The sequence below is a fragment of the Eubalaena glacialis genome, chromosome 9 (genome assembly GCF_028564815.1).
Source record: "Eubalaena glacialis isolate mEubGla1 chromosome 9, mEubGla1.1.hap2.+ XY, whole genome shotgun sequence".
NCBI lineage: Eukaryota > Metazoa > Chordata > Mammalia > Artiodactyla > Balaenidae > Eubalaena > Eubalaena glacialis.
Window position 1 is genome coordinate 99816645 of NC_083724.1, and position 22700 is coordinate 99839344.

General features: G+C 48.0%; 1 protein-coding gene across 2 annotated transcripts in view; it reads right to left on the reverse strand.

The window, feature by feature from the left end:
- PHF2 (PHD finger protein 2) overlaps window positions 1-22700 on the reverse strand; it is a 92271-nt gene that overhangs the window by 25112 nt on the left and 44459 nt on the right. For both annotated transcript variants that reach the window (XM_061200625.1, XM_061200624.1), the window contains exons 2-4: window positions 17573-17658; window positions 12980-13094; window positions 7422-7582 (exon numbers count right to left, since the gene is read on the reverse strand). In XM_061200625.1, coding sequence (XP_061056608.1) covers window positions 7422-7582; window positions 12980-13094; window positions 17573-17658 — 362 coding nt within the window. The remainder of the gene's footprint in view (window positions 1-7421; window positions 7583-12979; window positions 13095-17572; window positions 17659-22700) is intronic.

Consider the following 22700-nt stretch of genomic DNA (forward strand, 5'->3'; position numbering starts at 1 on the left):
TGTGAGCCCTCCCAGAGTCTGCCAATAGCCCCATCAAAGAGCCCGGTAGGCTCCAGTGTTGGGTTGCCTCAGGCCAAACAACCAACAGGGAGGGAACCCAGACCCACCCATCAGCAGACAAGTAGATTAAAGTTTTACTGAGCTCTGCCCACCAGAGCAACACCCAGCTCTACCCACCACCAGTCCCTCCCATCAAGAAACTTGCACAAGCCTCTTAGATAGCCTCATCCACCAGAGGGCAGACAGCAGAAGCAACAAGAACCACAATCCTGCAGCCTGTGGAAAAAAAACCACAGCCACAGAAAGACAGACAAGATGAAAAGGCAGAGGGCTATGTACCAGATGAAGGAACAAGATAAAACCCCAGAAAAACAACTAAATGAAGTGGAGATAGGCAACCTTCCAGAAAAAGAATTCAGAATAATGATAGTGAAGATGATCCAGGACCTTGGAAAAAGAAAGGAGGCAAAGATTGAGAAGATGCAAGAAATGTTTAACAAAGACCTAGAAGAATTAAAGAACAAACAAACAGAGATGAACAATATAATAACTGAATGAAAAATACACTAGAAGGAATCAATACCAGAATAACTGAGGCAGAAGAAGGGATAAGTGACCTGGAAGACAGAGTGGTGGAATTCACTGCCGTGGAACAGAATAAAGAAAAAAGAATGAAAACAAATGAAGACAGGCTAAGAGACCTCTGGGACAACATTAAACTCAACAACATTCACATTATAGGGGTCCCAGAAGGAGAAGAGAGAGAGAAAGGACCTGAGAAAATGTTTGAAGCGATTATAGTCGAAAACCTCCCTAACATAGGAAAGGAAATAGCCACTCAAGTCCAGGAAGCGCAGAGAGTCCCAGGCACGATAAACCCAAAGAGAAACACGCCGAGACACATAGTAATCATACTGACAAAACTTAAAGACAAAGAAAAATTTTTGAAAGCAACAAGGGAAACATGACAAATAACATACAAGGGAACTCCCATAAGTTTAACAGCTGATTTCTCAGCAGAAACTCTACAAGCCAGAAGGGAGTGGCATGATATACTTAAAGTGATGAAAGGGAAGAACCTACAACCAAGATTACTCTACCCGGCAAGGATCTCATTCAGATTTGATGGAGAAATCAAAAGCTTTACAGACAAGCAAAAGCTAAGAGAATTCAGCACCATCAAAGCAGCTCTACAACAAGTGCTCAAGGAACTTTTCTCAGTGGGAAACACAAGAGAAGAAAAGGACCTACAAAAACAAACCCATAACAATTAAGAAAATGGTAATAGGAACATACATATCGATAATTACCTTAAACGTGAATGGATTAAATGCTCCAACCAAAAGACAGAGGCACGCTGAATGGATACAAAAACAAGACCCATATATATGCTGTCTACAAGAGACACACTTCAGACCTAGGGATACATACAGACTGAAAGTGAGGGGATGGAAAAAGATAGTCCATGAAAATGGAAATCAAAAGAAAGCTGTAGTAGCAATACTCCTATCAGATAAAATAGACTTTAAAATAAAGACTATTACAAGAGACAAAGAAGGGCACTACATAATGATCAAGGGATCAATCCAAGAAGAAGATATAACAATTATAAATATATATGCACCAAACATAGCAGCACCTCAATACATAAGACAACTGCTCACAGCTATAAAAGAGGAAATCGACAGTAACACAGTAACAGTGGGGAATTTTAACACCTCACTTACACCAATGGACAGATCATCCAAACAGAAAATTAATAAGGAAACACAAGCTTTAAATGACACAATAGACCAGATAGATTTAATTGATATTTATAGGACATTCCATCCAAAAACAGCAGATTACACTTTCTTCTCAAGTGCACACGGAACATTCTCCAGGATAGATCACATCTTGGGTCACAAATCAAGCCTCAGTAAATTTAAGAAAATTGAAATCATATCAAGCATCTTTTCTGATCACAACACTATGAGATTAGAAATCAATTACAGGGAAAAGAACGTAAAAAACACAAACACGTGGAGGCTAAACAATATGTTACTAAATAAACAAGAGATCACTGAAGAAATCAAAGAGGAAATCAAAAAATACCTAGAAACAAATGACAATGAAAATATGATGATCCAAAACCTATGGGATGCAGCAAAAGCAGTTCTAAGAGTGAAGTTTATAGCTATACAAGCCTACCTCAAGAAACAAGGAAAATCTCAAATAAACAATCTAACCTTACACCTAAAGGAACCAGAAAAAGAAGAACAAACAAAACCCAAAGTTAGTAGAAGGAAAGAAATCATAAAGATCAGCACAGAAATAAATGAAATAGAAACAAAGAAAACAATAGCAAAGATAAATAAAACTAAAAGCTGGTTCTTTGAAAAGATAAACAAAATTGATAAACCATTAGTCAGACTCATCAAGAAAAAGAGGGAGAGGACTCAAATCAATAAAATTAGAAATAAAAAAGGAGAAGTTACAACAGACACTGCAGAAATACAAAGCATCCTAAGAGACTACTACAAGCAACTCTATGCCAATAAAATGGACAAATTCTTAGAAAGGTAAAACCTTCCAAGACTGAACCAGGAAGAAACAGAAAAAATGAATAGACCAATCACAAGTAATGAAATTGAAACTGTCATTAAAACTCTTCCAACAAACAAAAGTCCAGGACCAGATGGCTTCACAGGTGAATTCTATCAAACATTTAGAAAAGAGCTAACACCCATCCTTCTCCAACTCTTCCAAAAAATTGCAGAGGAAGGAACACTCCCAAACTCACTATATGAGGCCACCATCTCCCTGATACCAAAACCAGACAAAGATACTACAAAAAAAAGAAAATTACAGCCAATATCACTGATGAATATAGATGCAAAAATCCTCAACAAAATACTAGCAAACAGCATCCAACAACACATTAAAAGGATCATATACCATGATCAAGTGGGGTTTATCCCAGGAATGCAAGGATTCTTCAATATACGCAAATCAATCAATGTGATACACCATTTTAACAAACTGAAGAACAAAAACCATATGCTCATCTCAATAGATGCAGAAAAAGCTTTTGACAAAATTCAATACCCATTTATGATAAAAACTCTCCAGAAAGTGGGCACAGAGAGAACCTACCTCAACTTAATAAAGGCCATGTATGACAAACCCACAGCAAACATCATTCTCAATGGTGAAAAACTGAAAGCATTTCCTCTAAGATCAGAACAAGACAAGGATGTCCACTCTCACCACTATTATTCAACATAGTTTTGGAAGTCCTAGCCACGGCAATCAGAGAAGAAAAAGAAATAAAAGGAATAGGGCTTCCCTGGTGGCGCAGTGGTTGAGAATCTGCCTGCTAATGCAGGGGACACGGGTTCGAGCCTTGGTCTGGGAATATCCCACATGCCGCGGAGCAACTAGGCCCGTGAGCCACAACTGCTGAGCCTGCACGTCTGGAGCCTGTGCTCCACAACAAGAGAGGCCACGATAGTGAGAGGCCCACGCACCGCAATGAAGAGTGGCCCCCGCTTGCCGCAGCTAGAGGAAGCCCTCGCACAGAAACGAAGACCCGACACAGCCCAATAAATAAATAAATAAATAAATAAATAATTTTTTAAAAAAAAGGAATACAAATTGGAAAAGAAGAAGTAAAACTGTCACTGTTTGCAGATGACATGATACTATACATAGAGAATCCTAAAGATGCCACCAGAAAACTACTAGAGCTAATCAATGAATTTGGTAAAGTTGCAGGATACAAAATTAATGCACAGAAATCTCTTGCATTCCTATACACTAATGATGAAAAATCTGAAAGAGAAATTAAGGAAACACTCCCATTTACCATTGCAAAAAAGAACAAAATACCTAGGAATAAACCTACCTAGGGGGACAAAAGACCTGTATGCAGAAAACTATAAGACACTGATGAAAGAAATTAAAGATGATACAAACAGATGGAGAGATATACCACGTTCTTGGATTGGAAGAATCAATATTGTGAAAATGACTATACTACCCAAAGCAATCTACAGATTCAGTGCAATCCCTATCAAATTACCAATGGCATTTTTTACAGAACTTGAAGAAAAAATCTTAAAATTTGTATGGAGACACAAAAGACCCCGAATAGCCAAAGCAGTTTTGAGGGAAAAAAACGGAGCTGGAGGAATCAGACTCCCTGACTTCAGACTATCTTACAAAGCTACAGTAATCAAGACAATATGGTACTGGCACAAAAACAGAAACATAGATCAATGGAACAGGATAGAAATCCCAGAGATAAACCCACGCACCTATGGTCAACTAATCTATGACAAAGGAGGCAAGGATATACAATGGAGAAAAGACAGTCTCTTCAATAAGTGGTGCTGGGAAAACTGGACAGCTACATGTAAAAGAATGAAATTAGAACACTCCCTAACACCATACACAAAAATAAACTCAAAATGCATTAGAGACCTAAATGTAAGACTGGACACTATGAAACTCTTAGAGGAAAACATACGAAGAACACTCTTTGACAAAAATTACAGCAAGATCATTTTTGACCCACCTCCTAGAGTGATGGAAATAAAAACAAAAATAAACAAATGGGACCTAATTAAACTTAAAAGCTTTTGCAAAGCAAAGGAAACTACAAACAAGACGAAAAGACAACCCTCAGAATGGGAGAAAATATTTGCAAACGAAGCAAGTGACAAAGGATTAATCTCCAAAATATATAAACAGCTCATGCAGCTCAATATTAAAAAAACAAACAACCCAATCCAAAAATGGGCAGATGACCTAAGTAGACATTTCTCCAAAGAAGACATACAGATGGCCAAGAAGCACATGAAAAGCTGCTCAACATCACTAATTATTAGAGAAATGCACATCAAAACTGCAATGAGGTATCACCTCACACCAGTTAGAATGGGCATCATCAGAAAATCTACAAACAACAAATGCTGGAGAGGGTGTGGAGAAAAGGGAACCCTCTTGCACTGTTGGTGGGAATGTAAATTGATACAGCCACTATGGGGAACAGTATGGAGGTTCCTTAAAAAACTAAAAATAGAATTACCATATGACCCAGCAATCCCACTACTGGGCATATACCCAGAGAAAACCATAATTCAAAAAGACACATGCACCCCAATGTTCATTGCAGCACTATTTACAATAGCCAGGTCATGCAAGCAACCTAAATGCCCATCGACAGATGAATGGGTAAGGAAGATGTGATACATATATACAATGGAATATTACTCAGCCATAAAAAGGAATGAAATTGGGTCATTTGTAGAGATGTGGATGGATCTAGAGACTGTCATACAGAGTGAAGTAAGTCAGAAAGAGAAAAACAAATATTGTACATTAACGCATATATGTGGAACCTAGAAAAATGGTATAGATTAACCGGTTTGCAGGGCAGAAATGGAGACACAGATGTAGAGAACAAACATATGGACACCAAGGGGGGAAAGTTGCGGGGGGGGAGGTGCGGTGGTATGAATTGGGAGATTGGGATTGACATACATACACTAATATGTATTAAATGGATAACTAGTAAGAACCTGCTATATAAAAAAATAAATAAAATAAAATGCAAAAAAGAAAAAAAAGAAAGATTCTCCAGGACTAACAACCCCATTTCTCCAAAAAACCAAGGGAATGGAAAGGGGATGGGGGCTGTTACAGAAGAGACTGAAGGGACATCAAACCCAAATGTAGTGTGTGGGTCTTGTTTAGATTCAGAGTCAAACATCCAAATATAAAAAGGTGTTTTTGAGGCAACTGGGGAGAATTTAGGTGGTCTTAGGTGATTTTAAGGAATTATTGTTAGGGTCGTAAAGTGCAAGATGGAACTGCGATTATATTTTTTTTAAAACTGTCTGTTAGCGCTGTGTACTGGAGTTTTCATGGGTAAAATGATGTATGTACCAGAGACTTGCCTTCAAATACTTGGGGGAGGAGGGAGTTGGGGAGACAGGAAAACAGCCAAAAGCTGATGGGTTTTGTGACCAGTACTGGGTACATGAGGGTTCACTGCTTATTTCTCTCATTTTGTGTGTGTGTGAAAAGTTGCATAATAAAAAAATTAAGAGGTGAAAGAAAGACATTTACAACAGAAACCTCTGGGCCGTCTCCTCTCCTATTCAGTAAGCTGCTTCCCACTCCTGTAAGCACAACTGGTTGGGGGGTGGGGGGGAGGCAGGGTCTGCGGCAGACCTGGCCCTGCCCTTTGCAGCTGGCTGAGCCTGGGGCCTGGATGACAGAGTTGTGAGCAGGACAACACTAGCTCCTATGCAGAAACAGCTTAGAAAAATGCCTGGCACCTGGTAGACACTCACTAGCTATTATCTGTTATTACAGGCACTACGACATGGCAGAAACAGTCCTGGACTGTGGTCATTCCCAGACTGAAAACATGAGTCCCTTCTTCCTCCCTGCCACAAGCTGGCCAGCCTTGGGGCCTCCCCTGGTGGGCTTCAGCTCCAGAGAAGGGGTGTTTCCCACCCCGCCCCCCTGTTCTCTGGAATGCCACTGGCTTCCTGTGTGGCTTGTACAGATGATCTCATTTAATCCTCACACCCATCTGCCCCCTGCCCCCCATTCATAAGCCTTACAGATGCAAAGGGTCAAGAGCTCAGTGATGGAACAACTTGTCTGAGGGTTTCAGCACCTGTGCCCTCTCCTGTCCAGTGTGCGGCCAGAGCTGGCCTGGGCATTTGCCTTTTCAGGGTCTTTTCTCTCCCCTCTCCTCACTGGCCACCCAGGCATCCCTCTGAACACCCCAATACCCAGCAACCATGAGGGCCTCAGAGCCAGGGCTGTGAGGCCACCAGCCCTGCCAAGGTTATTGCAAGCACGTGCTGGCCTCTCTGTGCCAGATGATGTCCCAGCACATACAAGCACTTCATCCACCCAGAGGTGTCCTGACCGAGGGTGTCCACAGCACTGGGAGCTGCCAGGGAACACAAGACAGGGCGCCAATAGCACCAGCTAGAACTCAAAGGGATCCAGAAGAGGAGGTAGTCCTGGGGCCATGGGACGGCGTGTCCAGGGCAGACAAGGGAGGTCAGCCCCCAGGTTGGCCCCCGCAGGGGCTGAGAAGGACATGGCACGAACATCAGGAACTGTGGACAACACAGCTGGGGCCCTCCCAGGCATGACTATCATTAGCGCCCAACAGTACTGTAGATGGCAGAATCCAGGGGTCCCCATGAAGCCCCCATTTTGCGGGCAGAGTAACTGAGAAGGGAAGGGGCCTGGGTCCAGCATCATTTGCTGGGGCATGGGGTCTCATTCTAAGAAAAGCACCCAGAACGGAACAAGAGGACCCTGAGTCACACTGGCTCACATGGCTCTGGGACACAGTCAGGGCCCTGGCTCAGGGAGCCCACAACTCACTTGCAGGAGAGGGCACTTACCCACGTAGTTCTCGACGTCGCTGACGTAGAAGGTGGGGGCTGGGACCGCCAGGCCCAGCCCATCTTTCTTGGGGACAAGGATGGGCTCGGTGAAGCCATGCTCTTCCATGTAGCCCAGCGTGAGCTGGTTGCCCGTCACGCGGGCCACCACGTCTTCCGCGCTGCAGGGAAATACAAGTCGGGGGTCACATCAAGTCCAGGTCCCAGCCTCCATGATAGGCCTGGACAGGGCCTCAGGGCTGCAGACATGGAGCCTGAGCTCCAGGCACACACCGCCCATGCCCCAGAAGGAGGACCTGCCACGGTGCCACACTCAGTGGTCACAGGGCAGCCACAAGGTAGACATGACAGGGTCCCACACACTCGTCACAGACAGGAACCTTGAGGTCCAGGAGGTCTGGGCACCTGTTCAGGGCCGTGGTGAGTAGAGAATGGGGACACACCGCACCCATCCCTCTTACTGTGGCAGAGGGAGCCTCGAGAGATGTGAACGAGATCCCTCCCCCACCCCTTGCTCTCCATTCGCCCTCCACTCGATAATATTCCTCTCAAGTGCTCAGAGATCAGACCCCTGCATGGGGGTAGGTCTAAGGACACAGCAGATGGAGATAAACCCCTTTTCAGAGAGAACCTACCCCCTGGACAAGCCAAACACAGGACCCAGGGCTGGGCTGGGATGCTGTGGTCAGCAGCTCTCCTGCCTCCCTGTGTGCCAGATGCTGCCCTGGGCGCCAGAGACCTGTGGGGCCCAGCTGGAAAGACCCCTGTGTGGTGACGCCGGAGAGGGGCTTTCATCAGATGAGCATGCAAGGCCATTAACCCACAGCTGAGAGCAGTGCTGTGGTGGAGACAGCAGGAAGCAGTGTCAGACTGGGCCTGTCGAAGCCTGGGGGAGCAGGAGTGAGAGGGGCAGGGCTCCAAGTAGAAGGAATGTACTAGCAAAGGCCTTGGAGGGAGGAGGATGTGGCAAGTGTGAGGAATAAGAAGGACCTGGGTGGCTGGGGGTGGGGGTAGGGGCAAGCACCCAAGTCAGTGAGGTGGTGGGCCAGGCCACCTATGCCAAGAGCACTGGGGAGCCACTGGACAACTTGAGAAGGGCAGTGACAGAGGTTCATCTGGCTGCTGTGCGGCTGTACAGTGGACAGCAGCAGGACCACGGTGGGGCAGGGCAACCATGGAGGAGGAGGCTCAGCATGCGGTGCCTGGACCAGAAGGTGACAGTGAGAGGTAGGTGGTGGACTCAGGAGATCAGATGGGGCTGGGAGAACAGAGAGAGGCAAAGGTGAATGGCCAAGGGACTGGCCTGAGTGACCAAGGGACCGGGGCCACTGACTGAGGCCTGGAGGTGGGGCAGGAATGGGGGTGGGGGCAGATCCAGAGCTGAGTAGGAACACACTTGTTGGGATTGGCCAGTGGAGGCACCAGTTGGACAGACCGGTCAGGAGCTCAGAAGGACTAGTGGCTGCAGAAAGAAGTTGAGGAGCTGCTGGCCAAGGGACAATCTATGAGGCCAGGGAAACAGATGGTGGGGATCGAGCAGAGTTCCCAGAATCCCTCAGGGAGGGTCGTCAGCAGGGGAGGAGGCCGGGCAGGGGAGGACAGCCAGCAGAGCATGGTGGCATGGTCTCCATGGAGGACAGGACTCAAGGAGAGGGGGCTGCACCACTGCTACGTGTTGACAAGGGTCAGTTAAGGTGAGGACTGAGGAGTGATCCTGGGGTTTGAGGCCATGGTGACAGAGTGTTAGGGATAAATCAGAAGGAGTGAGTGGAGGGTGAGGAAGAAGAAGTAGTGTGGTGGGCAACTGCTGTGAGAAGCTCTGGGAGTACTGGGACAGCACAGAGTCAGCTGTGGAAGTTACAAGGCAGCCAGAGGTAGAAGGTCGCCCTTGATAAACTGGAATCCCAAGCTCTTGTCTCACTAGTGAGAGTTCCAAATTCACACCCATGGATTGGGTCTGGAACTGTGAAACCCATGAGGACCCAGCAAGAGGCAAACACAAAACCATCCTGTAGGGACACCTCAGAGCCCAGGGCAGACTGGCTGCCATGGGAATGATGCCCTCTGAAGATTACGCCTCACAGAAGGAGGTGAACCCCCAGGAGGGAGAGCCAGCAGCCTCATCTGCCCAGAAGAGTAGATCCCAAGAACTGAGGATAATAGGATAATTGAAAAGGGGATTTTAAGACAAGTACATTAAACACATCCAAAGGGATAATGAGAGGATAAGGCAAAGAACAGAGAAGGAGGGAAAAGAACAGGCAACACTAAAAAGGAATAGAAATTGTAGAAAAGAAAAATATGATGATTGACATTTTTTAAAACTCAGTAGATACATTAAATAGTAGCTGGCTGAAAAGAAAATAGTGAATTTGATGAAAAGATCTGAAAAATAAGACAGAATGGGGAAGAAGTGCTATTAAAAGAGAAAACAGGACATTTTTCAGAATTGAGATAAAATATGAACCCTCAAATTAAAGGCACTTACTGAGTCTTGAACAGGATAAATAAAAACAAATGCCCATTAGAGGCACTGCAGTATACCTATAGTATATTAAAAATGAGAAAACAATCTCAAAAGTTTTCAGAGAAAAAAACAGATTATTTACCAAAAATGAAAATGAAACAAAACAAAAACTCCAGCGGCTAGACTATCAGTAACAAGAAATGTCAAAAGACAACAAAATAGTATCTCCAAAAAGTTCAAGGAAAATAACTTTTACTCTAGAATTTTAGATCCATTTTAGAAAATTAGAATCATGCAAGAATAAAGACAAAATAAAAATATTTTCAGACACAGAGAATATTTTTATAGGCCTTTTCTGAAAGAACTACTAACGGATATAATTCAACAAGAAGGAAACCAAATCTAGAAGGAAGGAGTGGGATTCAAGAAATAATGGACAACTGATCTACAGATTCCACACAATCCCTGTCAAAATACCAGCTGACTACTTTGCAGAAACTGACATGCTGAACTTGGAATGCTGAATGAAATACAAGGCACCCAGATAACCAAAACAGTCTTTAAAAAGAAGGAAGTTGGAGGGCACTTCCCAATTTCAAACTTCACTACAAAGCTACAGTAATCAAGATTGTGTGGTACTGGCATAATATGAGACATATGGATCAATGGAACAGAATTGAGGGTCCAGAAATAAACCCAAACATCTATGGTCAATTGTTTTTCATCAAGGGTACCAATATAATTCAATGGCGAAAGAATAGGCATTTCAATAAATGGTGCATGGGAGAACTGGATATCCACATGCAAAGGAATGAAGCTGGACCTTTACCTCACACCATATACAAAAATTAACTCAAAATGAGTTAAAGACATAAATATAAGAGCTAAAACTATAAAACTTTTAGAAGAAAACATAGGCATAAATCTTCATGACCTTGAATTTGGCAATGGTTTCTTTTTGTTTTTGTCTAAAACAAAAGCACAAGCAACAATAGAAAAACTAAATAAATTAGACTTAATCAAAATTAAAAACTTTTGTTCTTCAAAAGACACCAAGAAAGTGAAAAGACAACCCACAAAATTGGAGGAAGTATTTGCACATCATATATCTGGTAAGGGACTTGTATCTAAAATACATAAAGAACTGTTACAATTCAATAATAAAAAGACAAAAAAAAAAACTTTTAATGGGCAAACAACAAATGGCCAACAAGAACATGAAAAGATGCTCAACATCACTAGTCATCAGGGAAATGCAAATTAAAACCACAGTGAGAGACCACTTCACACCTACAAGGATAGGTAGAATCAAAAAGTCAGATAAGGGACTTCCCTGGTGGTCCACTGGTAAAGAATCCACCTTCCAACTCAGGGGATGCAGGGTTTGATCCCTGGTTGGAGAACTAAGATCCCACATGCCGCGGGGCAACTAAGCTGGCTCACCACAACTACTGAGCTCGCATGCCTCAACGAGAGAGAGAAAACCCACATGCCACAACTAGAGAAAAGCCCGCTACAGAGAAGCCCACATGCCACAACTAGAGAGAAGCCCGTGCTTCTCAACGAAAGATCCTGCATGCCTCAACAAAGATCCTGCATGCCTCAACAAAGATCCCGCGTGCCGCAACTAAGACCCGATGCAGCCAAAAAAAAGTCAGATAATAACAAGTTCTGGTGAATTGAAACCCTCAGACGCTGCTGGTGGGAATGGAAAGTGGTACAACCACTTTAGAAAACAGTCTGGCAGTTCCTCAAACAATTAAATATTGAGTTACTCCTAAAAAAATGAAAATATATGTCCAAACAAAATATTTTACAAGAACATTTATAGTAGAATTCTTCACAGTAGCCAAAGATCAGAAATAACCCAAATGTCCATCAGCTGAAGAATGGATAAACAAAATGTGGTCTATCCATACAACGGAATATTATTCAGCCATAAAAAAGGAATGAAGCACTGACACTTGCTACACCCTGGATGAACCTTGAAGACATTATGCTAAGTGAAATAAGCCAGTCACAAAGGCCACATATTCTATCATTTCATTTTGATGAAATGTTCAGAATAGGCAAATCTACAGTGACAGAAAGCAGATTAGTGATAGGACTTCGGGGAGAAGTGGGGAGGAATGAGGATGATAAAGCTACAGGTTTCTTTTTGAGGTGATGGAAACGTTCTAAAACTGACTGGTGGTGGTGCAGAGCTGTGAATACACTGAATTGTACCCTTTAAATGGATGGATTGTATAGTATATGAATTACATCTCAATAAAGGTGGGAAAAAAGAAAATAAAAAAGAAAGAAGCCAGAGAGGAAAAATACCTTATCCACTGAGGAGCAAGGGTAAGAGTTACACTGAATTTCTCACCAGAAACCATGCACTCAAGTCGAGCATAGGGTGAGACATTTAAAGTGTTAAAAGAAAAAACCCACCAACTTAGAATTCTGTGCCCATCAAATTATCCTTCAAAAGTGAAGAAGAAGTAAAGACTTTGTCAGACAAACAGAAGCTGTCTTCCAGCTGTGAAGGGACAAGGGTGGTTCAGAGCAGCTGTCTGTACAACCTCACGTCCATGCAGTCACGGTGCCCCCCTCACCAGAAACCATTTCCTGATCCTGCTCTCTGCCCTCGGTCCTCATATAGGACAAGGCTGCGCAGGGGGAGAGTGTGCTCTAAGAAGACGTAGGGACACCCCACCAGGCCGTGGACACAGAGGAAAGCCCACAGCCATTTGATACCAGGACCTGCCACCTCCAGAGGATGGTCTCAGGCTGGACACCAGCCCCCACTCCTGGTCCATAAAATGGGGGCAGTAGCCTCTCTCTCAGGAAGGTTCCATGGGAAGGGCCATACCAGGTGGGGGAGATAGGTCCCTTCCCTCCCGGGCTGTGAAGAGGGTCCCCATAACCTGTCCTCGGAGGTGCTGAGAAGGGAGAGATCAGCCCCCATGCCGGGAGCACCTGGAGTTTTGGGGACTGTGCTGCTCCCCCGGAGGGAAACCCATGGCCCTGGAGCCCTAGTGGTGGGGTGCGTATCCAGACCTCGGAGGGAGCAGGCAGGCTGGAGAGGAAAAGGCTGCCACCTGCTCACCTGGGAAAGGTCCGACTCCGCAACTCCTTGATGAAGAGCTGGCTGCCGTTCTGCACGGGCTTCACTTCGGGAGTCTGCCCCGGGCTGTGTTTGTGCCAGGTTCGCTTCTTTTTCACTGCGGGGGAACAAGAGGCAGGTTATCACCCACAGCCCCCTCCCCGTGCTTCCAGGGACCCGGCCGCGAGGGCAGCCACCGTGAATGCTGCAAGACTCAGACCCCTCAGAGGCAAAGAACTTGGGGTTCCCTGGCCCTGGCCCACCCAGCCTCCCCTGCCTCTCAGGACCCCAAGTTGTCACATGGTCAGGAGCCCCCGCCCTCCACATCCTTGAGTCACAGCCCCCACCTCACCCCCTACCTCCCGACCTGCCAGCTCAGACGATGGCACCCGAAAGCTGGGGCCTTCCTGGGACCCCATGTCACTCAGCACTCAGTCTGCTGAGAACTCGTCAGAGGCGCCTCCTGAGAAGGTCCCACTAAGGCTCGCTATTCTGGACACCTCCCGCCTGGCCTCCCCTCAGATTTGCCCTCAAACAGCACCAACCCTGTTCTTCCCTGCTGGGACCTTTGCTGCCATGACAGACCACAACTCACAGGCAGGGCAGGCCAGCGCCACCTGCTGTGCCCGCCCTCTGCCCTCCCCACCCCCTGCCCACTCCCTCAGGCTGTCCTATTGTCACACATGCTCCAAGGGCACTGGACACACCCACCTTGGACTTTTTACACGTGAGTATGCACACCTGTCCCTACTGGGCTGTTGCACACGTGCACACACATACACATGCACGCGCACCCACACGCAAGCACACATGCCCCTACTGGACTGGGACAGGCACGTGCACACTAGCGCACACACACACACACACACACGCAAGCACAAACGTGCACACGCATACACACTAACATTTGCCCCTACTGGACTTCGAGCCCCCAGAGGGAAGGAAGCTATTTCCTTGATTCCCTTGCTCCCATTCAGGGCAGCCACAGATAACTCGGTGAGTGAAGATGGGCCAGGCATGGAGACCATCCCTGCGGGCTGCCTGGAAGGGTTTGAAACAGGCTGAGATGAGACTGGAGGTGAGGGAGAGCTGGCGGGGCCCTCAGGGTGCCTGTCCTTCACAGATGCAGACAGGGTGGGGGCTGCAGTCCTCCTGCATCTCGGTGGTTGTGGGGATGAAGGGAGCTGACAACTGCCCCTGAGTAGGACCTGCCTAAAGCAAGAAGGGGAAGGCGCTAGGTGGGTGGTGGCTGAGCTGAGCTCTGTTCCAAACTGCCACCCCTTCCCCGTCTCATCAAGTCATAGCTCCTTGAGACTGTCTCCTACAACAGGTGATATTTACATCATGCTTGGTCTCCAAGACCAAGGTGTGAGTGGATACTATGGAAATCTGTCAAGATCCTACGAAGGGAGGTCTGGAGCTGGAACTTCTGGTGGCAGCACCAGGCACAGACAGGAGATCCAAAGGGATCCAACTATCTTGTAGTCATGTGACCCTAGGCAAGTTACTAGGTATCTCTGTGCTTCATCATTAATGCTAGTCCTGGCTTCCCAGGCTCCTCGTGAGCGTGGAGTGACCTGTGTCATAAGGTCATGTGGGGAAACCAAGTCTTGGAGGGGGCATGCAGCCCAGCGATAGCAGACATGCAGGGGAGCAGTGGGCAGCAGGAGAAAGAAGCAGCATCTCCATTGCCTGCCAGGAGCTGGGCCTGAGAAGTGCATGCTGACCAGGGGCCAGTGGCAGTCCTGGGTCCCCTGGGCTTCCCAGGCCCTCACTCGGGACTGGGCAGCTCCAAGCACCTCATGGAGAGGCTGGAATACGCCTGATACTGTGGCTGGAGCAGGTATGCTGGGACAACAGCCAAAGATGAAGCTGTGAGGCAGGGTCTGAGCTCCATGCGGCTACCCTTGAACCCCTCTGCAGCCCTGGCTGGTGGGCTCCCTCCCTCCCCAGGGCCCATGACCCTCCTAAGCCCAGAGGCTGAGCCTTCTCCTGCCTATGGTGGCCCAAGGCAGGGGCCCTCTGACAAGGTGCCCAGGAGACAGCAGGAAGCTTGTGAGTCTCAGTGGGTCCCCTTGGTTATGGGGGCAAGAGGTGTCCCTAAGGCATTCAGCACCAGAGCCCAGCCCACCGTCCTAAGCGTGGTTCACCCCACCATGAAGATGTGACACCTACACCTGCCTCAGGGAGGAGGAAAGTAAGAAATTAGTAAGTAACCTCTTAAGCAGTCATAAAGCTAACAAGAGGCAACACCAGGATTCAGAACCACTTTAAGGGCCATGTCACCCGCTTCCTGCGAGCCTTCGTGTCAGTAAGGATACCTTGACGAGTTCCCCCAGGGACCCCTGGGTCCCCCCCTAAATCTGTGAATTGCATAAACCTGTGGGCCTGAGGGTCACAGACCAAAATCAGTCCAAGGGACAGGTGGCAACAGCATGGGGCGAGAACCCTGTGATCTGGTGAAGACACGCAAAGCTAGAGGGATGTGGCCTCAGGCCCAGTTCACTCTGGGAACCCCGCCTCCATCCCATCCTGGTGCTCCATTCCCCAACTCTATCCTGTTCTGGTCCTCTCCCTGCCATCCCCACCTCACTGTGCCCATCACAAACCTCACCCAGGCCAGGGCGAGGAAAGGAGGCAGGTTCATGGGCTTAGGGGGCCCCCAGGGGGCACAGGGTCATCGAGGGGCCTTACTGTGTGGAAGGTGTGACTGGAATCCAAGCAGAAAAAACCAACCAGTGTGTCACAGACAGGCTCTGGTCAGGGAACACACATGTAAAATAAAGGGTGATGGGCAATCTAGGAGCGCACACTGGCGGAAGATGCTAAAACCAGTGCCTTCGTCCCTGATGGGCACACAGGCCTCAATAACAAGAAGAAGTCTGATTCACAGAATTTATAAATCACATATGCACGCACACACGTGTGCACACATGCAAGACACACATACACACACACAGCCAAGGAGGGGCTGCAAGGTCCTGCCAGGCTGCAGTCCCACACTGTCTGCTGATCTAGAACAGCGCTCACAGAGGTGGCCCTGCCCCCCACCCTCCTTGAGCACCTCCCAGGGTAGCGCCTACCCAGGCACTCAGCTCTATATGGCAGGGGGGTGTCTCCCGGCCCCAGCCCTGATCAGCCCCCCACCCCACACCCAGGGCCACGAGATGCAGGACCTGGGTCCACACCCTGTCTGTCTCTCCTAGGCTCTGAGCTTTCCTGGAGGTTCATGAGGTGCCAGAAATTCAGGTTAAGCCACGGGGTGATAGTCATCCTCCTGTATCTGCTGTAAAGCAGTTACCAGAAGGATCGGGTAATTTAGGTGAGATGTATTGTGAGCATCAGTGCTGCCAACTTCTAGGGGCATGAGGGTAAGTTAGGAACTTGAGAATCTTCATGCCTAGGAAGTTCAGAAGCCACCAGGCCTTCTCTTCTTCATCTTCTCATGCATTTACCTCATGCCCACATGTGCTGGAGGGTAGGGCACAAGAGCCGAAATGCATACAGCTCCCATGGTCACTTAGTGATGATCGGGCACAGGCCAGGCACAAAGAGAGGCCCAAGAAAAGTCAAGGAGAGGTGAGACCCCACTTCACCCAGCTTCCCAAGGGGCTGGGCTGGGCTCCCTTGGCTGGCCTCGACTCACAGAACAGGGGTGCTGGAGGTGGGCTTCCGCCCTGTGCTGGTGTCCTCCCTCTATGCCCACTGGATCCACAGGACTCACTCCACAAGGGCTACAGGGGTCCAGCCCCAGAAGCCCCATGGCACTTCCCCCACATAGACCTGGCCTTAGAACTTGCCTTCTAGCCATGATGTGGGCCACCCTGGATGAGCCTGTCCCTTGGGGAGTCCCCACTGGGCCTCCCACGCCCCCAAAGGACCAGATGGAAGGGGAGGAGGATAAAGTCCTTGTGATGCACAAATAGCAGTTTGAGAAGGGAATTCTTTTGCATTTCAAAAATACAAAATTCCTTGGCCGTATACTTCAATAAAAAAAAAAAAAACTATTATTTTTCCTCCCTGTACTCTTACTTATTAATAATGTAGAATTGACAGGAAATAAAATGTTTTTCATTGCTGGAAAAAAAAAGAGAGAGAGAGAAAGGTGATCACCTAAGATTCCATGCAGGGGGTGTTAGAGAAGAGGAGAGCAAATCCCCAACAATGCACATTCCTGGACCCCTGCAGAGAGATGGCCAGCTGGGCAGAGCTGGGCAGGGCTGGGATGGATGGCCCCTTGGACATCTCCCAGCCTACGTACCCATCTCAGGTTGCCTGGTCACTGCAAATGCTGGACTTTGCAACCCCTGCCCAGGCCTTTGAAGGCTGGTGGGCTCTTTGCAAAGGCCGTGAGGGGCCCCAGCTGCATGTGCAGGCAGGAGATGATCAGGAGGGGCCACAGTGGGCCCAGCAAGGCCGTGAGGGGCAATGAATGAGGCAGGAGGTGGTCCCTAGATACCAGAGTCCCCCGGCTGCAACTACACAGGGCGGTTCATGCCAGCAAGGTGGGGTCCAGTTGGGGTTGGGGTCAAGGCCAAGCAGAGACCTCGCCCCCACAGTCAGATCCAAGGAGCAGCAGCATGGTGTTATACTTACGGGTGGACTTCCCATGGGTTTTCTCACAGTTTGGGCAGTGGTATATGTCGATGTCCGGGGCCTCCTCCTCTTCCACTCCAACACAGCTGAAATGAATGAGAAACAGACATCATTAACCAGCAGTCAGCGACTCCTCAAGTGCTTCCCCTGCAAAGATCTGCAGCACCTCCCACTCACTTTTCAAGAGGAAGGGCAGGGTAGCATGAGGGCAGCTGGGGCAGAGTGTGTGTGGGGACAGTGGCCCACATGGATGGGATGGGAGACTCGAAGTGGAGAGGGAGGGTCAAGGAAGACCTCACCATGTGTGACTGGGAAAGGCAGAGGGAACTGGTCATCCTTTGGGCCTGCCTCCATGAGGGCCATTACTGCCCTGTCACCACAGAGCCCAGGGAGGTTGAGGTGGGGGGGGCGTGTCTCAGAGCCAGGGCACCCCCACCATTTCACCATAGGCAGTTTGCAGCCATAGGCAGGGCCCCTCCGGACCCCGTGAAGGGGACTGCTGTAAGTCACCTTCCCCAGGGAGCTGTACCATGGTGCTGGGACAACTGGATATCAAAAGGGTGAAGTTGAACCCCTACCTCACACCATATACAAAAAATTAACTGAAAATGGATTAACAATCTAAATATAAGACCTAAAACTATAACACCCTTAGAAGAAAACACAGGAGTGAATCTTCATGACCTTGGATTTGGGCATGGATTCCTAGAAATGACACCAAAAGCACAAGAAACAAAAGGAAAAAGACATAAATTAGACATCATCAAACTTTAAAACTTTTCTGCATTAAAGGACACTATCAAGAAAGTGAAAAGGCACTGTGCAGAATGGGAGAAAATATTTGCAAATCATGTTACCTGATAAGGGCCTATCATGCAGAATGCATAAAGAACTTTACAACTTAACAACAAAAAGACAAATCAATTTAAAAATGGTCAAAGGATCTGAATAGACATTTCTCCAAAGAAGAAATACAAATGGCCAACAAGCTCATGAAGAGAAGCTCAACATCCTTAAGTCATCTGGATGCCACTGAAATGCAAATCAAAACCATGAGATTCCACTATACACTCACTAGGATGGCTATAATTTTAAAAAGAAAACAAACAAACAAGCAGGAAACTAGCAAGTGCTGGTGAAGATGTGGAGAAATTAGAACCCTCTCACATTACTGGTAGGAACATAAAATGGTACATTTTCTATGCAAAACAGTATGGTGGTTCCTCAAAAAGTTAAATATAAAATTATAATATGACCTGGCAATTCCACTCCAAGGTATAGACCCAAAAGAACTAAGAACAGTTTCTCAAACAAATCCTTGTATACAAATGTTAACAGCCGCATTAGTCACAATAGCCAAAAGATGGAAGCAACCCAAATGTCTGTCAACTGATGAATGGCTAAACAAATTGCAGTGCCGCCATACAATGGAGTAGTATTCAGCCTTAAAAAGGAATGAAGTGCTGATGCACACTACAACAAGGATGAGTCTCAAAAGCATTGTGCTGAGTGAAGGAAACCAGACATAGAAGGCCACATATTGTGATTCCATTTACATGATCATGCCCAGAATAGGTAAATGCAGAGAGACAGAGGCCGACTGGCAGCACCAGAGGGTGGGGGCAGAGAGGAATGGGGAGTGACTGTTTAGTGCACACAGAGTTTCCTTTTGGTATGAAAATGTTCTGGAACTAGATAGAGGTGATGATTGCACAATACTGTGAATGTATTAAATGCCACCAAATTGTTCACTTTAAAATGGTTAATTTTATGTGAATTTTATCTCAATAAAAAAGAAAAAGAAAAGAACCTGGTGGCCCTGTGAGAGTGACACCATCCATCATCACTAAGGCTGGCTGAGTGCTGACTCTGCATCTGGCAGCATCAAGAACTCTACATTCATTTTTTTGCAACAACCTTGCAGTAATCGGGATAATTACCATTAGCCCTATTGTACAATGAGGAAACTGAGGCATAAGAGGTTAGCTGTCTGCCCACACCCAAAGGTCTCCTCACCGTTCAGAGGGACAGTTCTCCCCCGACCCTCAGCCATTGGCCCAGGATGAGCACTCAGCAGACAAGACCCTCTGCAGGCCACCAACGCCCCAGGGTCCCTGGGCAGGACACTGCCTGCCACAGCTGCCGCAGTCCGACAGCCCTGGGAACAGAGCCTGAAGTCCAGAAAGACCTTGGCAAGTGTTTTTTGAAAATATAAAGTTTGGTCTTCACTTCAGAACATAAACGGTAATAAAGTGAAAGAAGTCTAAAGAGTCAGATGTAAAAGACAAAGCCATCAAAATCAGAACATGAGGGCACATTTGCTCTCATGACGCAAAGTGACTTTCTAAACAAACAAACAAACAAAAAGAAAATGGAAAGGAAACCGGAGAGGACACTGATGGATTGAAACAGTGCTCCAAATCATGAAAACAAACTTCAAAGTGCTATGAAAAGTATGTACGGCAAATATAGCAAAGTTTTTCTACTCTTCCTCCATGAACTATATACTGGCATCTCCCAACAGAACAGGGCAGAGCCAGGAACAGAACAGGCACATGCTACAGCTGTGTGAGAAGGATGCCCAACCTCACTAACCACCCATGAAAGGCAAGCTAAAATCACAATACATATCATTTTCAACTGACAAATTAACCAAAACCGAACACATTAAACTGGTAACATGCCACATTGGCAAAGGCACAGTGAGGACAGTAAACACAGCCAGATCTCCCCAGCCCCCAGGCATGGGGCGCTCCCTGGAGGCCGGGGCAGCAGAGGACAGCTTCTCTCCACCCAGGAGGAGGAAGAGCTGGCTCACCTGAACCCCCACCCCCTACCCAGGGCTAGCCCACCAGGCCTGACCCTCTGCTCCTTCCCTACCAGTCTTCCCCAAGCCCCTGCCTTCCAGAGCCAGGCTACAGAAGGGTCCTGTGCCTTGGGTCTCCTCTGCATGGCAGGCCCTGAGCTGGCTGTCCTCAGTTTGCTCATCCATAAAGTGGGCTCATGATACCAGCGATCACACCAGGGTGAAGATGGCTGAAACCCAGCAACTGTAGAACCGGGCACACAGTGAGCCCCCATCACCCATACCCACCAGGAGTCATGGACTGAGACAAAGGCAGAGCCCTGCAACTGCTCAGGATTGGCCAGGTCCAGAGACTGGACCCAGAAGTTACACCCCACATCCACACCTGGAGTCCTGTGAAAATTAATAAACAGACCCTCACTTAAAATGGAGTCAGGAGGCCATAAGGGAGAGCTCTTACACCCTATCACTCAATGTCAATTATAGACCCAGAGGAAGAGACTATACCTTTGTATCTCCAACAGGAAGAATGTTACTACTTTACTACTACCCAGAAGGAGGAAGAATTTCTCCTTGCCTGGCAACAGCCCAGCCAACCAAAGGCTGTCACACTTAGCCAATGAAAGCCACTATATTTCGAACTCCCAGTTTCCTCCAATGGACTCTTGTTTTATAACAGCTCCTCCCAACTCTCCCTTCTCCTCTATAAAAGAATGTCACTCTCCTTTGTTCCCTGGACTTGCCTGTGGCTTGCCAGAGATTGCATGTCCCAAATTGCAATTCTTTGCTGTGCCTGAATAAACCCATTTTGCTGGTAAAATAGCTGGCTGTGTTATTATTTTAGGTCAACAGTGTATACTGCACGTCCACACTGGGCAGTGGCTCCAGGCTATCTTCTCACTGGCAGCTCCTGGAGCTCACAAACACTGAGGATGGCCGACCTCCCCTGATGGGTCTGCCTCTGTCCAATGGCCCGGTGTGAACCCCTGCCTGCCCAGGTCCCAGGGGCCCCAGGGACAAACAAGGAGGCTGCAGCAGGTTCTGCTGCAAGGCCTCTATGTGCCGGCACTGACCCTGCAGGTGGGCAGGAGGTCTGAGGTCAGATGACACAGACTTAGGGCCCTTTCAGGAGGTCAGGAGTCAGGTGCACCTTGGAAGGTCCAAGGGGCTTCTCTGATGGAGGCTCCAGGTCAATCAAAAGGAAGGAAACCAATGTGCCTTAAAATACAAACCCCCCACTTGGCATTCCTCAGGCCTAGTTACTGGGACTGGCTCCCCCAAACACTACCTGCTGGTCCCACACATCCCTGAAGCCTCATCATGCTCTGGAAAGCCCACGGCAGGGGCCCCTGTGACAGGTGTGGAAGCTGAGACCCAGGGGTCACGACCATGTGCATTGTGCATGCTGACACCCCAACTCCACCCCTGGGGGTCTTTAGAACACCACCACCTGGTGGGCTCAGGTCTCACCTGGGCCAGGATGGGTCTGGCTGTTTGCTATGTTGTGCAGGAAGGCCCCGGGACTGAAAGAGAAAGTGAGAAGCAGGGAAGGTGGGTTCTGTTCTGCTGGGAACACCTTAGAGCTGCCCCTCACCTAGGAGAGGCAGCCAGTGCTTGGGCCACCCACCCCATGGAGACCACTGCTGGCTCACAACAAGAGCTGGGCACCCAAGGACTGCCCTGATGGACGTGGGGGGCTCAGCACACCCAGCCTGCTAGTCCTCCTGTGTCTACAGCAAGGCACCCAAGAGCCTCGCCTGTCCCCTGCCCCCTGCCCCTTGTGGGACTGCAACAGACGAAAGCTCTATGAGGATACAGTGAGCTTCTTGATGGAAGGTGGGCATCACTCTCCTGGGAAGCAGGCACTAGAGCCTGCCATACACTCCAGGCCCAAGCAGGGGTTCGAAGTTACCTGCAAATGGTCCACGGGAAAAAGGAGGATGAGGGGCATCACCTGCAAGCTGGGCCCTGGACGTGTCCGGGCCCAGCTGCATCCGTGTCCCCAAGATCATCACAACTGCACAAGGTAGCCCCAACTGCAGCCTGGGAGGGTCAGCCAGGCCTCGGGCTGCGCTGGCCAGGTGAGCACACTGTGGTGTCTGGGGGAGGGCATGAGGGTGAGAGGAAGAGGGGCAGAGGCAGGGAGAGAGAGTAGGGGAGGTAACTCAGGGCATAGGGGAAAAGACCAGCAGCTGGGAGAGGTGTTGTGGGGCCAAGGCAGGGGAGCCCTACACAGACCTTGAGGCTAGATGGGGACAGAATCACCCAGGACATCAGTTCTAAAACAGAGCTCCAACTGCAACAGCCCTGACACCTTGGCAA